This window comes from Trachurus japonicus, chromosome 20, assembly GCF_045865225.1.
Source record: "Trachurus japonicus isolate A0001 chromosome 20, Traja_1.0".
NCBI classification, from domain to species: domain Eukaryota; kingdom Metazoa; phylum Chordata; class Actinopteri; order Carangiformes; family Carangidae; genus Trachurus; species Trachurus japonicus.
The window spans coordinates 13,059,704-13,087,685 of record NC_140926.1 but is presented as its reverse complement, the minus strand read 5'-3'; the positions used below and the strand labels follow the sequence as shown (position 1 = coordinate 13,087,685).

Here is a 27,982-nt window from a genome sequence, read left to right as displayed (position 1 = left end):
AAATTAGGAAATGGCTTTATTCTTTAGAATAAACCAATGTTACCCAGGTGATTGATTTTCACAATACAGCTGACTGCACTCCATAGCTTGGTAAATGTGTTTAATGGCATGTGAGTAAAAAGGCATATATCAAGAGTCAACCAGGCTCATTTGGCACAGTCAATAGTGGGTGAGGGTTTAGAGTTAGAGCCAAACAACATATGGTTTTCTCAGCCCCAGTCCATGCTTTTACAACAAATCGCTCTTGTGGGCATTTTAAGGTAAGCAATAGTATGCAAGGTAAAACAAATACAATAAACCAATTTCACTTTAACTACAAATGAAGAGGGACACACAAGGTTCAGTCAACCTGACTAGCGGGATGTTTGGCCTCATTGTGTCCTTTTCATCTCTAATAAAATGATCTTGCATTGCTCAAAACTTAAACATTAAGGTGTTTATTCATAACAGTATCATTATAGGCAGCAATAGATTCTGAATAATTTCATGGCTGTTGTGATTACAAAGCTTTTCCGAACTCCATCAAATGCTACGCCTTTGTTGGACGTTTCACACAATACTGAAATGTGAATCTACTTGGGAGTTCTACAGGGTGAAGTCTCCCATTTTCATTGGTTTCTTTTACATACTCTCCCTTATTCTATCCATGAGCGGATAACAAAAACTACTTCCATATTATACCTTGCTTTGAATCTAAGGTGTGTTGGTGAGTGACGTGGTGAAAACCCCGTAACAATGTCTTGCTGTGTAGGTTTAAACAGTCAGTGATGTGAACCTTACTACTGTTTGCAGCCTCCGGTAATGGAAAAAAGGGAAAAAAAAGGTATTACAAGGAAATTCACAAACTCCGTACAGTGTCCACAAAAGGAGGGACAGGAGCCAGTGGAAAAGAAGAGGCGAGCTGAGCTAGCAGGTATAAATACAAGAACAAGTGGAAATAAAACACAAGCTGGAATACACAGTATTTAGGAGAAGCGTCAAATGGCCTGACTTGGGAGAAACATTAAACACTGAAGTCATCATTCCTGAAAATTTAAAATTACACACCCTGTACAAAACAATCCGTATCAATAGGCACTTCTTAAATAAGGTCTTTTTTTTTTCCTCAATATAGTTTATTTCTGAATTTGTTTTCTTATTTCATTGGAGATGGCACAGCAGGGCAATGATTTTCAAATCAAGGCGCGCTGGACGACTGGCAACAAGCAAAGCTAAATGCATTTCTGGCCCTCTGAAGTCCAGCTGTGGGAGGGGGCTGGGGGTCGTCAGTCCTGTGTGAGAACTGAAAATGCATATCATGGTGGAGAAGTGGAGGATCTTTTGGTCGGGCTCGGGCCACAGAGGCATCGGGGTGAGACGGTTCCTTGAGAAGGGGGGGGTGGCAGGATGGCCGATGAGGGGGAATGTATTTATGACGACTTCTCTTTTCTTGCTCTTGGTGAATCAGCTCCATGGGAGTTCACTCCATTTACTCCATTGGCTGAAAGCAAAGAGCACATTTAACTTAAACCCTTGTAAAGAGTCGGTAAGAATGGATGTATATTATTATTTCATTTTATTAAAAATGAAATGACTATTGCATATTTTAAGCCTTGGTGGTTTCCCATCTCCCTGTTCCCCTCACCTTTGTCTTTCTTTGATTTGCTCTTGGAAGGAACTTGTTTCTTTTTCAAGGTCTGAGCTTGGGCATGCTCTCTCCACCGGCGCAGCTGGAAGTTGATAAATTTCCACATCATGAAGGCCTGAGTGAGGCAGATAGCGGCCAGGACAGTTATCCTAGTATAAAGAGGAAAACAGTCAGTAACTCAAAAGTTTCATTAAAAACATGCATATTGCACAACAACACAGTCCTATTCTCAAACATTAGTCAAAAAATGGGGGAAGCCAAACACCCTCAGATAAAGATAACCATCGTTGTTTTGTTCGTTTCTCACAGCTACCTCAAGCTGCAGCGAACCACGCTTGAGGTCGATGGCGTGGAAACAGTTCCGCAATAATTCTCTCACCGGCATCTGCTGCTTCTTGTTATGTGGTTGCATTACATTCAAATTTATTGAAGCTGGTTTTGGTGAGCAAGTCTCTTCCTCTTCTACGGTTGAGTGCTTCCTGTGTGATTGCTGTACCTTAAGGCTATATGATGAGTCTAGAAAGAAGCTATTGTTCCTTTTTTCTAAATTAAGTAGCTGACCTGATGTCAGCACATGATCTCCATAACCCCCAGTGTAAGAATTCTATAGATATTTTGTGGTTTATAACATAATAAATCAACTTTAATTCTGTGACTACTAAAATAAAATAAAAGATTTCAGGATTAGTTCCCATTTCTCTTCTCAGACACACTTACCGCACAAAAAGGACATTAAAGTTTCCTGCAGCCAAATCAAACCCTTGATTCTCAGCTGTGGCGAGGCCGAAGCCGACGGTGAGGACAGACAAGGACAGGGTGAGCAGCCGCCCGAGGACAAACAGCACAGCCCATACGGTGAATCTGGAAGACGAGAGGACAAGTATGGTGACGCATTGAAGACTCCTTCTCCTTCTCTAATTCTTACCAGGTGAAAAATTCATAGGTTTATTTTTACATGCATAGAAATGAGAAACGCTGACGACAAAAAACTGGAATCTTTAAAAAATGAGGAAATGAGAACTCACCCCATTTGTCTGTTCTCATTGCTGAAGTAGATCAGGCGGGAGACGTGGAAGAGCAGCTCTACAAAGTAGTGCAGCACGAGCAGGACCAGACACAGACGGTTCAGACTGGAAGACACAAGGAGACATGTTTCTCCTTTATTACAAGTGACAGGAACAACAGACGGGGGACACCACTAGAAAGCCTTCAGCTTCTGTTCTGATTGCAAACAATGCTGCTTTGCTTGTAACTCGCTCCTGAGGGGCAGCACACGAACACGAGAAATGTCATATGTTCCATGCAATCACACACACACAAGCCAAATGTCAGGCTCTGCTAAACAGCAGCTCTTACTTCAGAATGTAGGCGCCGGCGATGTGGACCAGGTACAGGAAGATGTACACAAGCTGGCGTGGAATATCCTCCTAAACAGTAAACACAGAAGGATGAGAGGCCAGAAAAAGAGTCCAAATATTTACAGCAGTGGATGTAGAATTAAGCAAAAAAAAGAAAAAGAGAATGATTCTTTTAAACAATGCGACATGACCAAGGAAGTCAAACAGGAAACAGCATCAGGGTCCAAACAGAAACTACTCTACATTACACTATTCTAAAAATGATGGGCCTGCTATGTACAAACCACACACACACACACACACACTTACCTTCTTTGTCTTTTGGAAGTACAACTCTGGGAGAGCATGTAACCAGTAGCCCAGCTGACAAATGTAATAGAATTTCATCTGGAATCTGAATGAAAACACGAGTTGAATTTGGCCACAGTCACACTTGAAACAACAACAAAATTTAAAAAATGAAAAACTCCCAAAATACACTGCGGTTTTCAAGAACAAGCCTACTTACGGCATCAGTGTGTGGGGATATCCTTCCCACAGGGTGACTGGATTGGACAGGAAGTTTTCCTGAAAATAATCAATAGGTGTTTCAATGAAAATCGTTGGACTGAATTTACGATTCCCTGTGAAAGAGAGCTGCAGGAACATAAACCACAATTAAACATCCAAAGGAACCTTGTGTTTTGTTTACTTTATTATTATGAATATTATATTATTAATTTGATTATATGTATGCGAGTGTATGTGTGTGTATGAGATAGCTACTATACGTACAGACAGCAGGATGCTCGCGCCCCAGCCGAAGGAGAATAAGTAGAACGCGCTGAGCTGACCCGACTCGTTGAACTTGCTGTGTTTGGTTTTGGAGAAGTGCTTCTTCCTGTTGATTTTCTGGAGAAACGAACAAAAATAATCAATGCAGGACTTATCCAGATGTAGATTACAGAGTCACAGCGATTAAAGCCTGTGTATGAAAAGTGTGCTGCATGTTTCTCCGACTTACATCGAGCACATATTCCTGGATGATGGCGTGCATGATGATGGCAACCAGCATGTAGAAAAAGATGGTGGCCAGGTCCTTGATGCCATGGTGGAAGTGGTTCACAGCCGTCTCCTCGGGGCCTTCTGTAGCGTACACACACAAACACACACACACACACAAGCGTGAGTCAGCAAAGGTGACAGAAGTTTTTCTTATTGACTTACATCTGACAGTGTTTGTTTCATTTGTATCATCCCCGCTGAGTCATTTCACCCCAGTTGAGTCAAGTGATTCATAACTTTAATAACCTTAAACCCTGAGGTGAGACATTTGGATTAGTGAGTCTCGACTGTGCGGTGTTACACCACAGTCCTACACTCCAGCAGCAGCTGTCACACACAGAGCCTCTTGTGTCTTTCCGAAGTCGTACATCATCTGTACAGCCTGCAAGTCAATGTTTGTGAAACACTGAATAACGTGATGAGCTGTGGCACAGGAACCGAGGATACACCAACGCTGTTCCCAGCTTGAGAAAAAGCCCGTGGCTCGAGAAGTATTAATCACATCAAGAAATCAATCCAATCATTTGTAAAAGTCAGCATCAATAAGGAAAAAATATTGAATTTGTTTCACTGCAGGGAGATTTAGGTGCTGTGTGTTATTTACTCTATTAGATACAGGCTGTAAATAAGTTACAGAGCCAGGTAAGTAGTGAGGTCTCTCAGATAAGAACTAAATCACCAGCTTGCAGATCGCAAACCTGCAGCCTGTACAACAGAGCATGAATAAACTTTGAGTTTGTGCACTCTTTTAGTGGTATCTGGACTTGGCAAAGAAATTGTTAACCTTGAAATGAGAAAGACTTGATTTGAGAGGCCTATATTACACCTTAGCCCAAATTCGTCCGGCACAACCTTGCCACCAGAGAACTTTATAAATCAGGCGGACTAAATTTAGCTGCAAAGGGAAAAAAAAGCTTTCAAATGGGTTTGTGTAAGGCCACGCAAGTACCGCTCCAGAATCCAAATTAGAGGCTTCAAGCAAGACAACTGGAAGGAAGTGCTGCATTAAAGCCAAACCTTTCATCATTACTCTCAACACATTCACACATCATCTAAAATAAAAAATCTTATCTGTTCTCACCACACAGCTCATATTCTCCATTTAATCTTTAACTTACCATTTGTTGATATGGTGACATTGTACTGGACCGTAATGAATAACACTGCAAACTTTGATGTGACCTGTGGATGAAAAAAAAAGAAGAACAAAAAAAACATGTTAGCCATGAGAACATGCAAATATGTGACTGTCATTCAAAGTAGGACTGAACCAAAGTGCAGCTACTTAGCATTGCATTTACATTTCAAGGTTTCCCTGCAAGAGCCATAATGCAATTGTGACTTAATGTAACAAAATGTTCTAATCATTCAAAACAAATTATTTGCTTTTATAGCCTACTGACTAATGTTTTTTTTTCTTTCTTTTCTTTTTTTAAAATAGCAATAGGCTATTTTTATAGCACTGATGCACAGAGCATCCCAGAAACAGAGGGACCATATGGAAATTAGGCAATATAATTGTAACAGCAGATTAAAGGTGATAATCAGAGAGTATTTTCATGGGTTTTGGCAAGAGAGAGATTGAACAGAATAAAAGAAATGATCTGCTGTTCTTAAGGGACTACCACTGAGAATGAAAAAAATAATATAAATGGAAGTAATTGAATTGATGTGTGATTAGTTATTAGATTAATCATGATCAAGCCACATAAACGTACAGGAGAGGAGGATAGAGCTGACTGCAAAATAAGGTTTAAAGGGGGAAGTAGCACAGTCTTCCTTCACAACAAAAGGCTACGTGTGCATATGACTGACACCAAACACACACAACTGTCCACTAAATACACGTAACTCGCTCCACAGCCGCGTTTCAAAAGGCAGTGGTAGAAACGCTGCCATCGTGGATCTCACCCATTTTCCCCCAAAACGGTTCTTTTTAAAGGAAAAACAGGAGTTTTACTTTGGAAAACAAAAACAGGAAGCAGTTCTAATAAAGGTCGACCTGACACTAATGGCGGTGCTTTTCAGTGAGGATGAAACACACTTAAAAAAAAAATAAGGAGACACTATTATGAGTGAAAGTAGCCCGGCGTGGAGCACGGACACGGCCGGGGAAGGGGTCGCACAGCTGCCGGTTGTGAAGCCGCGGGGTCGGACTCGTATTTCGGTCGCTGTTTGGTTCCAAGGAACAACTTTCAGTTTTGGTGCAAGCGGGTTTCAGTGATGACAGCCCCGCTCCGCCGTTGTATGATTGCCACGTAACACATCTACGCATAAACTAACCAAGTCCAGAGTGTTGCACAACATGGTAACGGGATCGATACACTCCTGCAAAAAAAAAAAAAAACCCACAACACACTCAGATACTCCGACTGATATCGATGCACATAAGTTACTTTGTGTCTTACGATCAAACCGCGGGCCTGTGGACGAGAGCTTTGAAATATCGATTTCAACATGGGAAGCAGCCAGATGGAAAAGTCGGCACTGTAGTTCCCCACATAGCTTTGGTTTCAAGAAAAAAAACAGAGAGAAACTTAAAGTAAATGCGAGGCTACATAAATAAATGGAAGATCTCGTAGGGGAAAAGAGCAAATAACAAGTTAAAAGTTTCGATTACAAGAGGAAGTAGTGGGAAGAAGAATAGATGAGCCAGCCATGTCAGTTTCCAGGAGAAACAGATGGGGAGTATTCGGCGTCCGTCCGCGGTTCCGGCCGAGCATCCCTGTGCGTGATCCACTATTAAAACCCATTCAACATGTGGACGGGACTTACTTCAAACATCAGCCCGAGCAGGAACACCATAGCAACACAGGAAACAATATCTGCATGGTTCTGGATGACAAACTCATGGCTCAGCACCGGCGGGTTCTTGTTAGTCTTTTTCCGGATCCCCATGTCGACGCGGTTCGGTTCAACTTTTGTTTGCCTTTTTTTTTTTACGCAGCGCAGATGCAGCCGCTTTGTGTCAGATTAGAAGAATTATCCTTGGTGTAGGAGAACGCTCAAAGCTCCCTCCTGCTTCCGACAAGCACAGGGCCAGGCAGCAATTGAATGGCGTGTCACTCTTCTGTAGTGGGAGGGTCCACGGAGACAGAGCCGCTGCGCCTGACCCAACGAGACTCTTTACGCACAGGAGAGAAACAGCTGGGGCTCTCTATCGCTGCCTAGAGGTTTGGAGTTTCTGACACAGCTTCCACTCCACTCCTCAGGCCTTTCAGACACACTGATCTCAGCTTCAGTCTGGAAAGATGTGGAGAAGAAGGTTTTCCACACACAATAGGCTAGATGACAAATAATAGCAGGTTTGGCTGAACATGCAGGGCTCAGTTTGTGGTAGTTTGATTGATGGCGCACTGGCAGGAAACACAATAACTGAAATAAGAGCCTCAAGGTGTTTTTGTATTATCACACAAAATCAAATTTTAATAGGCCATCTAATTTTTTCAGTTGATAATTTAATTCAATTTTAAACAAAATTGATTTAATATTAATAATTTCACAGCTTTTCAGTACCTCTGTGGGTTCTCAGCCATCAGATCGTGGGAGTTATTAAATGCAAAACTTGAAGGCACTTTTCAGTTCTTGGAAGGCTTCCTCAAAAACCGATGTCCCGTGGTGGTTCTCAACATGACTCACCCCCAAAGTGTCATCCTGGGAAATATCTGGGACTCCCACATCAGTTTTCTGAACTGAAGAAGCCTTTAGGATGAGAGACAAAACCTTATTTGGATTTGCACAGAGGGCTGGCCTGAATTCACACAAAGAGAAATTCTGCTATGTCAAAGCAAAACTTCCCACCTGTGGTCATACAGTGAGTACAGTGACGGGAGCCAGGGTAAGATGGTGATAGAAGTCATGTGTGGGCCTACTGACTCAGAAATGACAGCTACAACATGGCTACAATCTGACTAACGTTAAGTAAACTTTATGTATCTTAAGAAATTGCTCTTACCAGACCACATAAGCCTGTGGCAGAGAGCATTGAACTGAGCAATGGTAGGTTTTGCTGCACACTGGTTTAAGCATTAATAGTTTATGGTAACAGTGTTTGTTTAATCAGTAAACTATAGTTCCTGATCTCAGGCAAAGATGTTCCCACACTGACTGTAAGTCGGTCAATTACAGGAAAGCCACTGTGCAAAGCGTCACCTCACCTCACCCCACCCGCCCTTTGTGTGCACTGCAATTAAACAATACACCACACTTTGTTCCATTCGTAAAAATGAAGTGAAAGCAACCGGTCTCAGGGTGAAGGTGTTTTATCACTGGCTGGCTGATAGTTAAGCCGTCCTGGAAAACCAACAATAAAAAGAACAGGACAGGGATCTTAAAGTATGACCTGTCACACAGTCACGCATATGTTCACACAAACACACACACACACACACACACACGGACACAGGCACACGCTCAATTATGTAATGACATTCTTCCTGCTCGACTATGAGCTCAGGGAGGCACTGAGGTGGAGCCGGTCACGGGGGAAAGAGGAAGAGAAGTGTTGCGTGTAAACGTGTTTGCCTCTGAAGCTGTTCACGTCTGTCTACCATGAGGACAACATCCTGGTAAGTTCATCTAAGGTGTTCTTTTTTTACTTTTACGTTTGTATTTCACCGTAGCTGTGATCTGCATACAGGATGGCAGGCACTGATATCGTGTGTAAGTGGAGCTCAAAGTGAGATTTGTTTATTAGAATTATTTGTGAAGAAACTCTTTAAAACTTTAACAAATAACAACAACTGACTTATTTTATTAAAGAGAATTGTATATGATTATAATTTTGAGTGTGATATCTTGAATTTGTTTGCTTTCAATATATTCTTTGTCTTAATCACAAGTTTCGCTTTCATAAACAGTTTAAAATAATATTAAAAAAGGAGGAAGTGCAGGTACTACATGTAATTATTCTGTGAAAATAATCTATATCAAGATATTATTCTGTCAAAACCAAGTTTTGTGAGGAAAGTACATCTTATCTCATAGTTATGAAAGCTCAAGTTAGGTTTCAGTCATTTTATTATTCCCTGATAACACCATTGGTTGTTTGCCCACTGCATAGGATGGCCATTTATCAGAGCTCCATATAATAATGTGTTAGTTTATGACAGAAGGTCAAAGGGCAGAAGTGGTCATGCAGCAGCTGACTGCAGTCACACAGCATTTCAACACTTCAGGTGTCCCACGCAAAGTTTTGCGTTGCGTTGTGGTAAATCTGCACAAGGTTTTTCCGCATGACACTTGAGGTTTGTATCACATTGTGTTTTCTTTTAAATAGACTGACCAGAATGGAACAAGAACAGTTGAGAGTCCAACACGGCACTGTTCACTGCACTTTGAGGCGAAACAGACACTTTTCTACCTGCACTACAGAGTGAGACGTCTGGCTGAAGCTGTCAAATGAAGACAAAAATGCCTCACCCGGACATTCAGTACACGAAACTACGATGGTTATTAACCATCTTTGGACTTGTCTTATATGTGGTGGACATTTGGACGGACATTATACTGGCTCTGAAATATTTTCTAGAGGAACAATATATCTGGACTGGACTCACTCTAGCGTTTGTTCTGGTTGGACTGCTGGTCACACAGATCTTCAGCTATGCCTGGTATCGGGACGACATGAACAATGTTTTGAGAAACCCAGAGGGAAGAACAACCATGTCAGGAATGTCAAAGGCAGGACTGGTTGCCTTGCACGTTTTCGGCGTGGGTATCTTCACCAGGTATGTAAAAAAAGAACGATGACGCTGGTGTCTGACTGCGATAAGAACAGTGTAGCTTTAGAGTGCAACGATTACTGTTATTATATCTCTAGGCTGCTCTTGTGGCCTGCAAATAAGGAGTGTCTGTGTGAACCGACTCACAGTGCAACATGTTAATCATACCCGATCGTGTGGCATTATGGAATGAACAAACTTGAATGACAACATTTAAGTCTTGCAATTCTATTTAACCTGTACAGCCACACCAATGAATGATTGACAAAAACAATAACCTGTTTATTTGTACTTTAATTGCGTTGTTTTCTGACCTGTTTCTAGGTATTTTCAGCTGCTGAGAAAGGGGTTTATAATAGTTTGGAAACCAACTAACTCATATACAGAGGAAAAGAGGAGGGATGTGCACCACAACCTGTTTTGCCTGGCAACTGATCTGAGCATGCTCAAACTGTTTGAGACTTTCCTGGAGAGTGTTCCCCAGCTCCTTCTACAACTATACATAGTGCTGGGCCATGGCGAGTCCTCCGTTTTGCAATGTAAGTGAATGCAGAAAGACAGATGTACTGTAGTAGGATTTTCTGAAAATTCATGAATGTACAGAATTTGATTTTTTTTTTGTCTGTGTTTTTCTTTCAGGTTTATCTATGGCGTTTTCCTTCTTCAATGTTGCCTGGGCGCTTGTGGACTATCGCCGCTGCTTGCGTAGATCCATCCCCCAGATCAGAGAGATGCCCTCTGGCCTCCCCACACTAGTCTACCTCCTGTATAAACTCTGCACCATCACCAGCTGCATCCTTGGCTACAGCCTCCTCCTCATACTGAGCACTTTCAGCACGATAGCCCTCGCCGTTCTCTTGGTGTTGAACACCACCTGGACGCACTATCTTAAAACCAATTTCTGCTCATCCAAAAGCCTCGAGTTTCTCTATCGGGCAGTCGTAGGAGTCATCCTCACCTTCACCTTTTTCAACGTCAAGGGACAGGACACAAAAGTAGCCATGATCATCTATTACGTTTTCCACTCTGCTCTAAATATCAGTGCACCGTTTCTCTTAGCTTATGTGAAACCAGATTTGCAGACTGCCACCTTTTTTCTGATAGTCAGTGCTTTAATCATCGGAGGTTCACTGCTGGGGCTGCTGTGTCTCGCGGTCTACTACCTCCGCCTGCATCCCAGAGGGAAGTGGCGGGAGGCAGATGAGGTGGACGGCCTGGGAAAGGAAACAGAGACCACGAAGAGAATAAGGAACTTCTTACAACCTTGATGCAGATGCTTTCATTTTAAGCCTTACAGAAGGTTCAATAAGCACTTCCTGGGAATTTGAATTTGAATGGAAATTGAATTGTGTTCTCTTTATTTTGTAGTCATGTTGCTGTCAGCTATCCTCTACTATTCTGTGATTGAATTTGCTTAGTTTAATCTCATAATCTAATAATACAAATATCAAGCTAAATATTTCTGTGTAATATATCTAATATAATAATTTTATTTATTGTCGTTTTAATCTAAAAATATACTTCAATGACATATTTATTTGTTTTTAACATATCTATTATCTCTTCATCCTGATGAACAACTGGAGACCCAGCATCAGATTGTAAACAAATAAAAAAGATATTTAAAAAATATTTTCTTTCACTTTTGTTATGTACAAAGGCACAATAAGATTATATATAAATCAGATTATTACATTCTTTTTACATAATCTCTTGCCAGCTTGTCATATTGTTCTGTTCTTCTTGTTGACAGTTCAGTCAAGCCATAGCCAAAAGCTATTTTGTGGGTATATTGAAATATATTTCTCCAGTCTTGTAACACGTAATCTACCACAGGGTGGCGTTATTGCCTAGGTTGAGTTCCTTATGTCTCAGTGGGAACACATACTGCTTTGGTTCCACATAAACAAAAATACTTTCAGTCAGAATATGCTCTTGCGTTATATTTCCACTGCCCAGTTGGATATAAAACACCACAAACATACTCACAATTATTTAAAGCTCATTCTTAATATATTAAATTAATTCTTTAACTTCAAGATAATGAAAAATGACAACAAAAGTCTGACGTGATACCAACAGACGAATGAAAATGGATCTTGTTCAGTGACAGTCCAGCAGGATATATTATCTCCTGTTTAAAATAGATGTCTTACTACCTCTGCTGGCGTGAAAATATAAATATCAGCTACTACTACGCTGATCTTTCTCACCCTAATCCCTAGAAACTCAAAGGTGGCAACTGAACGTTTCCCCCTCCTCAAAAATGATGGACACGGGGCACGGATGAGCTAACAAGAAATAACAAACCAGTGCTAATTTTGTTTTGACTACCAGCAAAATATTGAGTGAGTCAAGCCGGAGAGCGGAGGACGCTATTTCTTCCTGGCCATGGGACGTTGGGGGAGGGGGGGGACGGCTGTGATGGACTGGCCCAGTGTGAGCTCACCTGGGAGGAACGCTGACAAACCGCAGGGTCCAGAGTGCACGATGCTTGTTGGCTCTCAAATAAACTCAGCCTTTTTTTTTTTTCCTCCCCCCTCCTCCCCTCTATTCCCCTAATTCAGCCAAACTCAGAGCTTTTTGATTTGTTTACTCCACTGGGCCACTTTAACTTTCATCTGTCAGTTGTGCTCTGTCAGAGGCACTCTATAAAATGACAAATTTAAGTGAGGAACTTGTGTTGGAGAGGAAATGAATCACTGCCAGGTAGTTACCACACAGAATTCAGTTTTACTGAGGAGCTACAGTGGGTAGACTCTAACTCTTTGAGGCAAAGGTATCTGCTCTATTTAAACAGCTATAAATAGACGCACAGTGTTAATGTAGAGAATCCCAAAACGATGCTGATAACTTACCTTGGGAACCAAAAGAAGAATATTGCACCTGTAGGTGGGACTTGTCATTAGGGATAAAATAAAATGACTTCATCCTTTGCATTGCAGATGATGGATGCTCCCTCCTCTGTCCTCTACTGTATATCTCCTTGGGTTCAGTGGATTAATGCGATGTAAACCTGCCAAAGGGACTTTTATTGGGAGAAGATGCATGTGTCCCGGGCTGGAGTCCTAAGCGGTCTCTCCCTCTCTGTCTTCCTTTGCTTTTGTCAAGCTACACATACTTTTGGCTGTGACTCACCACTGATAGAGCTGCCAGGGAGCAGTCACAAGCCATTGGGATGAAACGTTTTGAGAAAAGCATTACTTCGCTCTCTCTAGGAGAAAACAAGCAGAGAGAGAACTCTGGCGTTGACAAGCTCTCTGTAATTTCCACTTCTGGCACTGAGAGTTTAATACCCAGTAATCTCTGTCTCTGATCTCACTGTAATGCACCTCCAGAAGGGCTGGAGAGCATGGTGAGAATCTGAGAAACTAATTGTAAATCAAAGATGATGATATGTGACACTGCAAGATGAATCTCCAGAGCACTACAGGCCAAGGACAGAAAATCTTGTGCTAAACGTTGAGCAGTGAGTGCATCTTATCATACACACACATACACAAATGCACACATAGACAAGAGGACAAATGTGCAAATACAAAGCCATGTAAACTCACACTGCTGTCCCTGTCAGCAACCCAGTTTTGTCTGATTGAATGGCGCTCAGCGTCTACATAAACAACCTTGACCACTGACCTCTCCATAACCAGCTCTAGACTTTTCACCAAATCTTATCTTTTTGTTTTCCATCACCACATCCTGTAACAGCCGGTCAGGAGGGGGGCAGTCCTGGCGTACGCCATCCCCACAATTTGTACAGACACAATAAACCCAGAGAGGCAGGCTGTTTTTCATTAGGGCTTCAAAGTCCATATAAACCATGATTAATGAAGCCCTGAGATGCTGTATGTCTTTAATTATTATGACTTGACTGCTGCACCAGCGCCTTAGATGCATTAGCAATGTTGGCGATCTGTACACGTCTGCCTGGCTCAGTCTGACATGGCAGCTTCGCCTCATTCTTGGAGAATTCCCCGAATGTGGAGGAGGGCGGGAGGGAAGTGATAGAAGCCCCCTTTCTGCAATGGCACAGAAGTTTCTTTAATCACTGTACATGCACACTTACAAATTAGTTTGGGCAGTGACAGATTGGAGAGCAGGCTGAGGATAATTACATGCAGTGGGCTGGTGTGTGTGATCAGAGCGTGGCATTGCGTTACCCAGAGGGTTCTGTAAATAAAGTCCTCATGCAATGAATGAGGATATTGTGAAGTGCATTATACTGGGCACAATAGTCTTACCATTGTTACTATTTGGAGGTCTGCTCCAGAGTAGCAGTTGGTGTTGTATGACAAGAACTGCAACAGGGAAGTCAGTCTCGGCTTAAGCAGAAAATACTGTAGATGAGGTCAGATGTTACCAAATCTGACATAAAGACACTGATTACCTGGGGAACTGGTTATATACCATAGAGAATTAACTTTAGGTAGGGTACATTGTTATTCTCTTGGGCTTTAAAGGGCTACTATCATGGAAATATTTTCTTCTCATTACTTAGATGAGTGGCTATTGTAAACATATTTTTTAAATTTGAGGTAATCTAGAGCCTGACGCACACAGTGCAGCTAATACTGTTGTAGAATCACGGTCCTGAATTTGAGTGCGACTGTTATACTGCCAATTCAATAGCCTACTATTAAATACCTTTTGACTGGGATGAACAAATGGGCCAGTTTTCAAACTGAAATTTGTTACAGTTGGTAGATAGTAACAAGAAGAGACTGCAGCCATATTAGCGGTTCTGTTAGGCCGTACTGTAGCTAAACGCTAACAATGGCAACTTACTGCGATCTACCAGGTAGCCTATGATGTTTTCCTTGTTTCAATGTGCTAGCATGCTAACATTATCTAATTAACACATTATACAAAGTAGGCTACTCCTAAATCTAATGGAAATGCCACTGGTTTCACATGTGCCAAAGCAACCTGCTAGCACCACACTTATTACCATTGACCTTGAGGGCATGCTTTTATGTTACCTGAGAAAACTCACTCAAAACCATTGATGTCAATCTAATGATGGCACTAGAGGAAAAGTGAAGGGATTAACAATGCCCAGTCAAAATGAATGGTCTGGGAACCATGGATACCTGCAGAAAAGCTTATTTAGTGTGGGGAAAAAAAGATAAATATCCTACATGATGTAGTTTTTCAGTGATATGAACCGCTTTTTCCCTGAAACCAAGTGAACTAGGAACTCTTCACACCTGCGGGCTGCCTGAAACAACCACGGTCTTGTACAGTTTTCCTCAGAGCTGCTCCACTGGGACAGTCAGTGTTTACAGTCAGCTATTTGGGAATTTAATGATACTTGTTAAGGAAGGAAAGTATGGTGTTTAATCGCCTCCTGCTTCCAGATTTTCCCAGCCAGTCCAAGGATACAGCTCAGAACTTAACAGTCTAAATGCATGATTGTTTGACACAGTGTCAATCATTATTTTAGCGGCCACGTTCATATGCAAACAGTTCTACACGGCAAAACTGATAAAATAAACGGTACACGAGGACAACGAGCCACTAGGCTGCCATCTAATCATATCAGCACCACTCTGGAAAAGGACAAAGAAGTGTGGGAGTAATGACACAAAGTGTTTTCTCTACTTTGCGTCTTGTCCAGGCAGACGGACAAAGAAACAAAGAACATAGAGGAAGCTCATTTGTATAATCCTCATTTAATGCTGGCGGTTTATGTTTCACAGTCATGGACAATCAGTGAGCACTAACATAATCGTGCTACCCATCCTAGCCCTCACACGCAGTCTCTCTCGCACAGATAGAAAACAGAAGCCATGTTTGTGTTGGGCACGCTCCCACAGCACACAGGATGATGGATTATGGAGTGTTCCTGTTTATTTATGCTGCGCTGGGTAGAGGAATATGGGCAAAGACCTCATGCATAAAGCCTATGTATGGCAAATACAATCAGCCGTAAAATAAGATTGCATATTATGAATGAGCAATAGGTTCACACATATAAACACACACACAAGAAGCACTGGGCTGCAATCAAACACACACACATACACACACATCTTTTTGCAGGAGAGGCTTGTCTTGATTAACCTGGCCGGGGGAGCCCGACATGTTTTTCCTTTTACGTCATGGCCTGTTCCCTGAGTGGCTCAGTGGAAGCCATCAATTCTAGTTTGTCTGCAGTTTGTCTGTTTGAATTTTTTGCTAATCTGTATTATTCATTGATGTCCTGTTGGCCCTTTACAGGAAGTGCTGAGTGAAGACGGTTGTGGTATTTTTTTTTACTCAGACATCATACATCATGCTTTCTTTTTTCTCTTACAAAAAAAAAAAACCTGCACCACTCCTTCCTTCCTCTGCCGAGCAGGGGCCTTTTAAGAATGAGCAGTTTCTGGTATTTTGAAGCCGTGGCTTTATTCCTGCACGGATTCTCTGCTGAACAGTCAGGGAAGGAGGAGAGGATTATCAGCATGATGCATGAAAACAGTGAGGAGAGGCGCGCAAAGCATCTGTGACTGTGTGACTATGAGGGACAAATGCTTTTCTCTCATACAGCTACTCTCTGAGCTGCGTACTCCACAGCTGATCACCCCCTTGACAATTTTCAGTTTCTCTCAGTATCAGAAGAGCCATAGATTTTGAGTGGAGGAAAAGATGCTATGCTTGATTATAACGAGAGGTCAGGTCTTTGATGCTAGTACAGTGAAATTTGTTATACGTTAAGCCAGTGCTAATGTGATTATGGACATTGATCCATTAAATCTACTGTAAAAACGCAGTCTGCACTAGTTTTGAACTCGATACTGAAGAGAAATGTGAGAGGTACTGTGAAACATTAAAGTCGCTTTGATGTAATATTTAACCCATCTGCAGTGAACAGGGTTGGGGTGGTGGGGTGGGGGGGGCGTTCATAAAACGCATTTTGGGCCAAACTAAGAGGGACAGAGCTGGTGTGAGACGTGCGATGTGTGCCTTGTGGTGCCGTTGCAGTGTGGGCATGAAAAGGGGCAACTGCCTGTCACGATTACCCCGGGGGGACATTTTATCAGGGCAATAAAATCATGCTCTATGTTGCTGGAATACATTGTGTGGAACTCCCCCGCCCACCAGGATCAGGCCGAGACTCAACCTGTCACCTCACTTCTCCTCTGCCATGGACAATAAGGGTAAAGATTTACCCTACGTTTGACCCGCAAATGCAAAAAGCAGCAAAGCAGTTAAAGCTGAGGGAAAAGTGTTTTAAGTTTTTAAATGAGTGAATTCAGTAGAGAACAGCTCGTCACTTTAAGCCTTTCAAGGATTAATGTTTTAACCAAGAAACACTGCTATAGGGGAGAAATTCTGTATCTTGGTGAAGACAAAAAATGTGAAAGTCAGATCCTGGTCTTAACCCAATCCTGACCAAATACATAGTATGGTTTAGTTGACAGCACAATGATTGTGCATGAAGGTCATCACTTAATATAGCAAGGATGGAGAGTGTAACAGAGGGGCTTGACTTCCATCTCTTTACCACACCGTGAGGAAATGACTCAATTTAATTTTGGGTTAGCAATAATTTCAAAGAGGGTATCCCACTTTTTTTTCCCTCAAAGTGTGCCTTTCTCATTTTGTAATCGTAATTTGTCCAGTACATTGGATCGGTTAACATAGACCGTATGAGACCACCACCACAGACGTACCGTATGAGGTAGTCTTTAGCTTTATCTGATTGAGTAAGTCTGCCACGAACAGTTAATGCAGTGTAACTGATTATACTGCTGCACCGACAATGCCATTTTGTCTGTGATCAAACATTTATCTAGAATTAACCAAGTTGGATAGAGCCGATTCCTCTTCCATCCTAAAGGACGGGAATCCAGACAGAGGCTCAGATGAGTGATGCTGTCTATTTTCATTCAGGTGTCAAAACACCGTCAGTATTGCGTCTCATTGAGGTGCCTTTCACGTGGGCCCATAATGCAACAAAGGTGTGGTGACTGAGTAATCTCTTTAAACAGGCTCCCTGGCAAAGCCACAGGTTCACTCCTGGGCCCCAGAGTCTCTGCCAGAAGAAACTACACCCCCCTAAGATCCCAACACAGATAAAGCCCACTGATGACATCACCGTCTACCCCATTTCTTTTTTCTTTTTTACAAAACATCCCAGTGGTCCTCCCTTATTAGCATGTGCAGTGTAGCGGGCAGTGGGAATAATAATGTGTTCTCCCTCTCACACCAACTGAAATATTCGAGTTGAAACCACAAAGCCCCAGGCAGCAGCCAAGCTAAATAACAGTCAGAGGGAAGATGGTCGAAGCATCACAATTAAGGGTCGTTTATTTTGTATCCTGCCATTGCCAAAAGGATTGCAGACTATAATTTGCGCCAAAGATGTTTGAGAGTTTATGTTGTTGGAGAAATCTGTGGAAAGTTGACGAAGGCTGAAGATAGAGGAGTGCGGTCAGAGGTGATGCTGGGTAAAAAGTTGACCAGCAAAGTGGAAATGATACAAGTGCTGTTTTATTGAAAACATCTACAAGAGTTGAACAAAATTCCAGCGAGTCTGTGTGAAGTTCAGGGATCATACAAAGGAGCAAAGAAGCAAGAATGAATGAAGTGCCTTGTTCTTAAAGGGGCAATGGGGAACTCAAACAAACACTCCCCTGCGTCCCAATATTAACAAATTATTCTGTGATAGCAGCTCTAACTTTGACTTATGATTATTATTGATCGTTTTATGAACCGTGTGAAGAAAAAGTATAGTTTATGCCACCCAAGGGTCCCGTCCAGACCGGGCTCCACCATATAGCCTATATACCAAGAGAGGGCTCTGAGTTCAGGCAGGCACATGTGGGACTTCCCCTCTAAAACACACACACACAGTTTCAGCATTAGTGTAAAGCTCTGTTTGGGATTTTTGGCCTGTGTACAGTATGTTGCTTGTAAAGCCCTTTGCTGCTTTGTTGACCTGCGCAGGGTGAAGATAGGGCAGTCGGTGCAGATTACAGACGCAGACGTAAAGGTTCAGGTTCTACGACCATGGTCGACCACACTGCTCAGATTCACTGTGACAAGGTGAAAGAGTATCCTACCCCTCTGCCTAATGTGTTATTTTTTTGTGTTGGGCCAGAGGCAGAATGCAAATTTATTCATCACATCCTTCACTCTTTTATTGTCTGAAGATTGAATTAGTGTGGTAATGAACCTTTATTATACTCATTTCCATTTCATCCCCATATGGAAAAATAAATTGGAGCATCAGACTAATATTTTAGTAATTGAGAACACGGTGTCTATTTAAAATATCCCAATTATTGCTTGACATGTGCTTCAGAACGGAATAGACTTTAAAACAGAGAAATATGAAACATTAAAGACAACTAATATTTGTTAATGTTCAACTAAGGCAGGTGTGTTCTTCAGCCCACTAAAAACATCTCATAAAGGTTTGTGTTATTTTATTTTGAAGAGTTTTGCTCACTGTTCCATCTTTCCACTATAAACCCATCATTAAAAGTTTTAATTAAAGATCCTTCTTCAGAATAATATTTATTGTTAATGTGTCATTGTGTTATTTAAAAACTGTGTCCACAACTTGTATAGAAAACCTACTGTGACGTGCATTATGTGACATTTTGTCAAAGTAAGACACTGCAGTCAGCTGCATGTCCCTGCCCCGCTGCATCAGGCCAGCAGATGGCGGTATATGTATATGATAGCAGCTCTCCAGCCACCTCACGGCCTCGGCCACTCCACGGCTCGGCGTCGCGAGCTGCCCCCGGTGTGAGCAGAGGCCAGCGGTCAGAGAGACACCTGATCCGGCCTCATTACCCTCATCACCACTCTAATTAGCCGAGCGCCCAACGCTTCAGTTGCTCTCGAGCAAACTGTCCTTTGCCTAATTACGTTTTTAATGAATAACTTTTAGTGCATGCGCTGCTTTAAGACAATAAACCTCCAACTCATATTACTTCGATGCACAGCTACTTTTAAAATCTCAGATTTGTTTCAGGGTGAAAACCGGAATGACAAAAATTGATAATTGATTGTCTAAATATCCCAGCACATAAGATTATTCTAAATAAAATCTAAAATCAGAAAACAGGTAGAGGAAAAAAAAAGAATAATAATTAAAATTTTAAAAGTAATAATATAAAAAAGTTAATAGGCCTATTATTTTTGCAGGAATAATACGACCATTAGGCTACTTGTCCCAGTCAAAACTGCTGAATATATTAAATCAGTATCCACATTATAAATAGGCTTAATTCATAATGACATTATATATACTATATAATTACAGAATAACTGTAATCTTTTGCCATTATAATAACCTGTTCGCCATGGGGTGAAATAAAAAAAAAAGTGTAGCCTAAATTACACAAGTGAGTATTTAACATAATAGCCTACTGAAATTACACTAACTTAATTATTTTATTTCGTTTACAGCACAGCTTTCAGCAGCAGAGCATTCCAATATTATGTATAATTTCAAATGTTCTAATCTAATTAAAATTGTAAATTGGAGTTCATATATTATTATTATTATTTAAATATGGCATAGTAGGCGTGTCGAAGTTGAATAATTTAAGACAATATTATCTATCGATTGAGTGTACAGAAAACGAGGTGATCCGCGCGCAGCTCTCCGGTGTGCAGCATTATGGGCTACAGTAAACGTCTCACTCACGCCGGCGGCTGATCAATAATCCCGGCGGTTTGGGACAGTGGGGGCAAGTCACATGACGGCAGATTCCATGAGAGAGGCAGCAGGACAGGGCCCAACCTTGACACTAAAAGGACTATTGAGTTTCAAGACAGCGAGAAGTTCAGGTTTCATACCTAAAATGAAGTGCCCACACTTAATGAAAGCAGAAAAATCACAGTTGGTAGCTGGATATCTAATCAAAGCTGGCCTGTATAGGTTTTAATGTTGTCATTTTTTTTTTAAAGAGAGGAAGAAAATGTGGAAATGTGACTGATATGTTATTCTCATTTATAATTAACCACCTTTTTAATGGTTAAAAAAAAAAGAAAAAAGTTCACCTCTAAATATTGTCTTTAAAATCAAACTCCCCCACACAGGTTAAAGCTAATACAAAACAATTAAGAGCTGAAAATGACTTTTCACTTTTGATTCAGGTCTGACACTAACACTGCCCTGCCTTCAATAATGTTCCCACCTGTCCTGGAAAGTGATAAAGCTCTTCATCTCGCTCGCATGCTTTGCCAGGAAGTGACGGCCTAGTGCTCCTACTTAATGATTTCCACAGGATAGGCTGCGCATGACAGACGCCAGAGAATCAGCCCTCATCACACTCACACACACACACACACCAACCAATACTATCTATCAGTGGGGATACTACACTTGGTCCAGCGCGTCTCAGTCTTGCCCGTGTTTGTATAAGCTTGATTTTCACAACTGGAAAGTAATAGCCATCTGCCCAAGCAGGCTGGAGGGGTATCATATGTGAGCAGGTATAACCGATGGCTATTAAAATCACACACACACTTGGTCGTGGGTTCCTCTCACTCTCTTCCTCTCTCTCACACGCGCGCTCACATACACACACACATGCTACAAGTTGCTGCAAGAGACGGGGAGAGAGAGAGAGAGAGAGGAAGAGAGACAGATGAAATATAGTTCAGGCGCCGGTCTGTGAGAAACTCTAACACTGGCAGGACATACCAGGCAGAGCAACATGGCATTGATGATGATGATGATTTATAAGTGTAATATCTGATAAACCTACCGTAGAATAGGTTTCTTTCCGCTGCGCAGAGGGCAAAAGTGTAGACGATATATATTTAGAATAAGTGAAATGTTTCTTTTTATAGAAATATATCACATTGCTCAGGCAGTTTTCTTTTAGAGGCTGTAGTATTACAGACAGACAGATGCACATATAGATGGGCAGAGCCAGCCAGACGGGCCCACATAAATCCAGGACATGCTTATGACTGGAGTGACAGGTGAGTGGAGTCAGTCAGGCCCAGGTTAGCCGCATTCCCAGGCCCCCCCCCCCCCCTCCTCTTTCTCTCCAGGTAGTGTGGGAAGGCGACCCCCCCACCTCCTCCTCTCCTGCTCAAAGGGCGTGTGCGACCCCGTGATGACATATGACCTCTTCAATGGCCCTCCCGAGCCGCATCTGTCATTTCCCACAATCCTGCCCCCATTTTCATTTCAGGGTAAGCTGGAAATTACAGGAAAGACGCTTTCCCCCCTTGCCACCAGGCTACAGCTCAATCTGTTTCACCACAGTAGGGACTGGACTGTGAAAATGCACTTTTTAAAATGTTTTGCAGAGCACATAAATCAACAGAAATGTTTTAAAGACTAAAATTCAAAGGATTATTGCAGACAAACACGTGCTGTGCTCTTGTTTCTTTATTCAGCGTGTTATCTATTTGTGCAATATCGTACTGGTTTTCACAAATAATGAGAGCACTCCCAAATGCATTACTAATTGAAAAAAAATAGCTGCACATTTTAACATCTCATTTATTCGGAAGACATAGGGAGTGCTCGTTTATTCCCTCGGCTATCTGTAATGGTCTAATTACCCTCTAAAAGCTTCTCCATTGGCGTCGGTGTAATGAGGCCCCTGTAGACTACAGGTTGACATAAGACTGCCTTCAGCTCACCCCCGCTGCACCTTAACCCCCCCCACCTTCCTTCTACACTCCCCCCTGCTCTCGCCCCACCTCCGCCATCCAGCCTCAAGGGCCTGTATCTGGACGGAGCAGCAGCGGCCCATCTGCACAGGACAGGCCGAGCACAGACGGAAGCCATTGAGGTGGAACATACAGGAGAGGTCCTGACAAGATAAAGATATCAGGAGCAGACAAGGGCAAAGGAACATATTGATGGAGAGGGCCTCTCTCAGGGCATGCTGACACCAGATACCTGCTATTTAAAACAGTGGTTTCGCTTGCTCATGGATTTTGTCCACGCTGCAGTGCCATAACCTAACTGGGAGGGCCACGAACTCTCTCTTTCTCTATCTCCCTTCCTCCCCCCCCTTCTTCCCACCTCATATCTACATATTCTGTGCCTTAACCCTCTTTTACGCAGTGTCAAGCAGGCAAACACAGTCACCCCTATAACTGCTAATGCTGCCGACATAAGGCTCCATCTTTGGCCCCTAATGAAACTGGAATATGTGTTATAGACTTCCAAACTGGATCATATTAAAATGATCCTCCCCTCTCTTCCCCGAGACTCTTCCACACGGCTCGATCAGAGTTAACCATTAGTGTTGCTCTAGTCTTTCAGTGCGACAGGGGCCCCCAGCTCAGGCTTGTCTGGCTGAGGGCCAATGCCCCTCTGAGGACGGATGCTGGGATCCAGTCTACCCATTGGCCATGCATTGTGTGCGCGGAGCCAAGTGACAGTGAGTCTTCGGCAACAGCTGAAAGATGCTGGCAGTATGAATCCGCATGGGGGGAGGGTTCGGTCTGGTTTGAGCTCTGCCTAAATCTCACAAAAAGTGGAAACAGTGGAAAAGAAAAATGTGGTTGTTGTCTATGTCCCCGTTGACAAAATGCCTGGATTCATTAGGCTTCCAGTTGAACAGATCTTTTGTCAAAACGTTTATATTCTCCAAGTTTCCTTAGTAAACAGAAATATGCAAAGATGAAAAAAATTACTCTGCTTGGTAAAGTCTGATTCAAAAGTCTGCAATCACATGTTTTTGGTGTAAATGTATGTATGCCATGAAACTGAAAATATACATCCAATCCATTATTAATGTTACAAATGATTAATGCTGCTGAGAATTATTCAGTTATGATAAATCATCAACACACACGGCTCAATTTTCATTTCTTTCCGAAGATGAACTCGGTCAGCTTCAGTGATTGAGTTTTATGGAGAACATGAACATTTTGTGAGTGAGTCCAAACTACTTTCTCACTAATTTCTAAATATTAAATATTTAACTTTTGTTGCCAAAACCTGTGTAGGTACAATTGGGAATTGAAAAGACTTTGGATTTTATAAGTGCATTTCATTCTGTAGGAAAAGTTACTTTAATAATACTTCAGTGACTTTTTGTGTTACACACACACACACATACGTGCGCGCAAACCAGACCCCCCCCCCTCTCCCCCAGTCCATTAACCCTCTCCATCCTTCTACAGTACGCTGGCCTTTCCTTCCCTTGTACCCCCCCTCCTCTCTCCCTCAGTGACTGGCCCCTCCCATGTCCCAAAGCCCATTATAGCCCCTCAGTCCCTAACCCCCCCCCCATCACCAGCCCTGGTCTCTAGACTCCGCTCCTGCCCCCTCCTGTCACATACCCCTGCCCCTGCCTTGTCACACCCCTGCACTGATGGATGGCCGGGGTCACTGGTTCAGCTGTGGAGTTCAAGCCTGCGGGCTCCACGGACTGCCCTTCTCTCCTCTCCCCACCCCGATCCTTCTGCCCATTGCCCCCCCCAACCCCCCAACCCCAAACCTCCCTCCACCTTTTACTACTCCTGCTTTCCCCTCCCTCTCGGATGAAAACAATGTCAGAAACCCAAAGCTGGGTGCTCAGCTGAGAAAACTCATAACCCCCTCTCCAGCGCCCACCTTCCCCTACACCCGCTTTTAACACTTTCATTCCTCACTGGGCAATCAAACGGACCCGGCTTACTGGGGCCACATAAATCAACAGGAGGGGTCAGGCTGGGCCTCGAGTCGAGCCTCCCCTCATGTAGAATGGGTAGAAGCAGGTCACTCACTGTCACTGCATGGTGAGTTATCTCTTTATAATGACGCCCTCTGGCTGTCTATGAATGTGTGCGAGCATGCGAGTGTCTGTGAAAATGTGGATACTTCTCACAGGAACTCTTCAGTTTTAATTTGGCCGTTGAGTCTAATCAGGAGAGCAGTTTTAGCTACTTTTGGCCGAGAGTTGCATTAGCTCACCGTGCTCTTTGTGGTGCTGTTTACTGTCTGATTACTTGCTCTCACATCTGTTGAGCTGAGGCCGTGTAGCGCCTGATCGACCCTGTCCTAACGACTCCGCAACCGAGGTATCTGGAGAGGCTCAGACCCTCCAGCTGAATCCGTGCTGACACACACTCCGCTCTTATGCTAATCACAATGTTTAGGAACATTGAACCGACAAGGGGGGTCAGGACAGGGCCGGACAAGAGTTTGGGTGGGAGGCCCGACGGATTCCAGTAGTTTTGAAATGTAGCAATTATCAGTATTAGCCTGCACTCCCGACCCAAACCGCCAAAGTGAGCGGAAATGGCAGCAATCAGGCCCGATTTCCCTCGGAGATGCTGGATGGGCCGGACACACACATCTCGGAGACGGCGCGGGCCCTCGGTTCGGGGAGGGAGAGCAGAGCTGCAACCGGGGCCCTGCGAGGCGAGCCCCTGACAGATGGAAGCTGAGCGAGGGCAAGTCCTGGGGCTGACAGCAATGTTGCCAAAATTGCTCTTGGATTGACTAACAATTAAGATATCAAAAGAGATCACGGCAGCTCACTGACAGCTGCTTCAATTGTTTGCACCTGCTCCTCTGGTGTTCTGCACATGTCTGGCATGGATTAGGCCTGACTCGTGCTGGCCACATTTCACCTTTCCACAAGTGATTTACTCCAGAATCATCCTCCTGACTCACTGGCCTGCCGAACGCACCCTGTATAGCTGCTCGCCCATTAGGAACAGGGAGGGCGGGAGGGAGTGGGGGTAATGGCACCATTATCATTATTATTGTCATTAGCCGCATTGTTATGTATCTCTCATCATTTCTTTCACTACTGTTTAACTGCTGCATTGTTCTATACACATCCATGTGTGTTTGCTTTCAGAATTAACTATACATGATGCAAACATAGGCTTGATGTACAACCACTGCTCACACATACAGTCCATGTAATAAATGTGGGGGTAGGGGGGGTTTGGTTTTTGAAATCCCAGGGGTGTTTTTCTCATTGCATGAGTGGCTTTTCAGCACACTTGCAGAAGATCTAGATAAGCTCGTCACTGAAAACCGAACTCTGGGTTTGAAGCCCTGTTGTGATAAATAAAGTCTTTGTGTGGTGCACTCCTGCCTGATGCTACGGCGCTATACCCCTCCGTCCCTCTGTCAGGGGCTGGACGGACAGATGGACAGCTGAGCGGACTGATGGACAGAGGGAAACAGGTAAATCAATGTAGAACCCCTCCCGGCTTACCACACCTGTTATCTGTTGTCTCCTTGCAGGTGAACAGAGCTGGGTGTGCATACGGTACATATGTGGGTGGAGTTAGCTCAGGTGCTGTTGTGATTGGTCAAGGAGAGATATGTTCTACTGTCTCTTTCCTTGCTCAGCACTGCTGCCTTTTGTCATGTGTTTGTGGGAGAGAAGCAGCTGAAGGCTTTACAGCGAGGAGCACCTGGGAGGAGCAGCAGTGTCACACACACATACATTGATTCATGTGCTCACAGCTGTGTGTTTGTATGTGTGTGTATCATGCAGTGCAAACATGGCAACTCTCTCCTATTATCTCTCCATCAGCTTTAGGCTCCATTAAAACTGTGCTCCCCTCAGTGCACAATAACACCAGTATTCTTCTATCTGTGTGCTGTCATTGTCCAGGCCCATAAGGCATAGTTTGTTTTTTTTCCCCTTCCTTCCTCTTGCATATGCGCGTGACCACTGCATTGCTTATGGACCTGTAGACAAGCCCATTACAAAAGTATGTCTCCCAAAAAAACAAGAGCAGGTAGGAAGGATGTAGAGGTGGCAGCCGGTATACCCCTCCCTCAAACTACCTTACACAACACACACGCATATACACACACACATGCATACACACACCACTCCTCCCCTTGTCTGGCAGGGGGAGATGAGGCCAGTTGTACTCCCTGCCAACCCCTCTGGAGCCAGGCCAGTCCCGCTGGACCCTCTGGATCGTATTCTGGTCGGGGCCGTTGTGGCTGGTTGGTCCCACTGTGTAACTCTAGCTCGGTCTCTGACACAGTACAGGTATGTCCCCTGTGGCCCAGATTACCAGGGGACTGTGTAAACAGCTCTGCTAATCTGAGGAAGTATCCTGTTGGCATATTTCTGAAGCCTGCCTCAGCGACAGGTTTGGTATTTCATTTGGAAAGCCACTGAAAATATCATACTGAGGAGGGATTCAGGAAATACATATGCACATTTTTCATAAATTCCTTGTTTCACTTCAGAAACGGAAAAGCTCCACATAAACACTTGAGAAAAGTCGTGTTTTGTTTGATAAATGTCATTTGGTCATGAGCTAAATAAAAATATTAATTGAACTTTCTATACAAAATCAATACATAATTACAGATGAAAACATTAAAGATTAAAAAAGTAAAGCTAAAATGTTCACATCTAGAAGCAGAATGCCATTTAAATTCAGTTTTTAACATATACAGTTTTGTTCGGTCATGCATTGCAGCAAAGCGAATGCCTATGTAGCATAGATGCAAATGAATATCCAGATGGTTTGTATTATATCTGTTGTCTGTGGCTTATAATACTGTGAAACCCTTCAAATGACCTTAACAAAATCTCTGTGTCACCTGCTTTACCTTTGTCATGGAGAGTTCGGATCCCTGCGTCTTTAAGTCACTTTAATCTGCTAACAGCTTGGGCTTGGGCCACTCGGTCATTTCTTCGGCCCTCTTTCCATTGTCCTATATGTCATCTCCAGGCAGACACTGTTTAGATATTAATGGCTGCATGATGAGATGGCCTCCTTACAAGGCTGCCCTTACTGGATAATTGATCATGTAGTGAATGACATGATGTGGTTCAGGTTTAGGTCTAGCTGCTCCACCAAGGAGGAGACGTGATCAACTTTTTTCTTGACGGCACACCTTTTCATTGAGGTATCAGCTGTATGGTGTCAGGTGGTCAAATTAACGTCGATAAAACATGACGTTGAGATTTGATAAAATACTCATTCACACCCAATATACAAAACATAAGAGCAGAGAACTGCCGAGCCAAAACTGGAGAAAAAAAAACCCAGGAGTTACTGGAAAATCCTGAGAGACATAAATCACACGTTTAAATAATAATTCTAACTGTGTAATGCAAACAAGTTTAAAGAATCTCGATGTGGTTTCTTTGATGACTTTTCTGTTGCAGTAACTAATCCAAGGCCCAAATGAGAGAAGTAATGAGCATTCTTTTCTGACGTGAGTGTGTTTATAAGAGTGCAACTCTAGCATGTAAAGAGAGATGCATGGAAGCACTTCTCTTCCTTGGAATAAAGTAATTAAGGATCTCTCTCGCGTTTTTTTTTTCCCTCCTGCT

General features: G+C 43.0%; 2 protein-coding genes and 1 long non-coding RNA gene across 4 annotated transcripts in view; 1 reads left to right on the top strand and 2 right to left on the bottom strand.

Moving 5' to 3' along the window:
- Window positions 1–83: 83 nt before the first annotated feature.
- tram1 (translocation associated membrane protein 1) lies at window positions 84–7,085 on the bottom strand. The gene is made up of 11 exons (XM_085763679.1): window positions 6,805–7,085; window positions 5,148–5,211; window positions 3,989–4,110; window positions 3,760–3,876; window positions 3,494–3,552; window positions 3,295–3,379; window positions 2,984–3,054; window positions 2,653–2,757; window positions 2,345–2,488; window positions 1,625–1,776; window positions 84–1,480 (listed from the first exon to the last, which is right to left on the bottom strand). Exons 1-11 carry the CDS (start codon window positions 6,925–6,927, stop codon window positions 1,410–1,412), a joined length of 1,113 nt encoding a protein of 370 aa, XP_085619805.1. The 5' UTR covers window positions 6,928–7,085; the 3' UTR covers window positions 84–1,409.
- A 2,127-nt stretch (window positions 7,086–9,212) lies between these two features.
- xkr9 (XK related 9) lies at window positions 9,213–11,178 on the top strand. Its single transcript, XM_085763678.1, has 3 exons — window positions 9,213–9,758; window positions 10,077–10,291; window positions 10,392–11,178. Exons 1-3 carry the CDS (start codon window positions 9,430–9,432, stop codon window positions 11,018–11,020), a joined length of 1,173 nt encoding a protein of 390 aa, XP_085619804.1. The 5' UTR covers window positions 9,213–9,429; the 3' UTR covers window positions 11,021–11,178.
- Window positions 10,775–27,982, bottom strand: part of LOC146966543 (uncharacterized) — a 34,284-nt gene continuing 17,076 nt past the window's right edge. Inside the window, exon 3 of one of the 2 annotated variants that reach the window (XR_015034534.1) lies at window positions 10,775–10,966. This is a non-coding gene — a long non-coding RNA (uncharacterized LOC146966543). Of the gene's footprint in view, window positions 10,967–13,278; window positions 13,772–27,982 lie in introns of those variants that run through there. The other variant, XR_015034535.1, reaches the window with a different exon arrangement.

Coding starts and splice junctions, on each gene's coding strand:
- tram1 (XM_085763679.1), bottom strand. CDS start 6,927: ATGGGGATCCGGAAAAAGACTAACAAGAACCCGCCGGTGCTGAGCCAT. Junction 3,055..3,294: donor ACTTCCAAAAGACAAAGAAG/GTAAGTGTGTGT, acceptor TTTACTGTTTAG/GAGGATATTCCACGCCAGCT. Junction 1,777..2,344: donor TTTAATGTCCTTTTTGTGCG/GTAAGTGTGTCT, acceptor TCTTTATACTAG/GATAACTGTCCTGGCCGCTA.
- xkr9 (XM_085763678.1), top strand. CDS start 9,430: ATGAAGACAAAAATGCCTCACCCGGACATTCAGTACACGAAACTACGA. Junction 9,759..10,076: donor GGCGTGGGTATCTTCACCAG/GTATGTAAAAAA, acceptor ACCTGTTTCTAG/GTATTTTCAGCTGCTGAGAA. Junction 10,292..10,391: donor CGAGTCCTCCGTTTTGCAAT/GTAAGTGAATGC, acceptor TTTTTCTTTCAG/GTTTATCTATGGCGTTTTCC.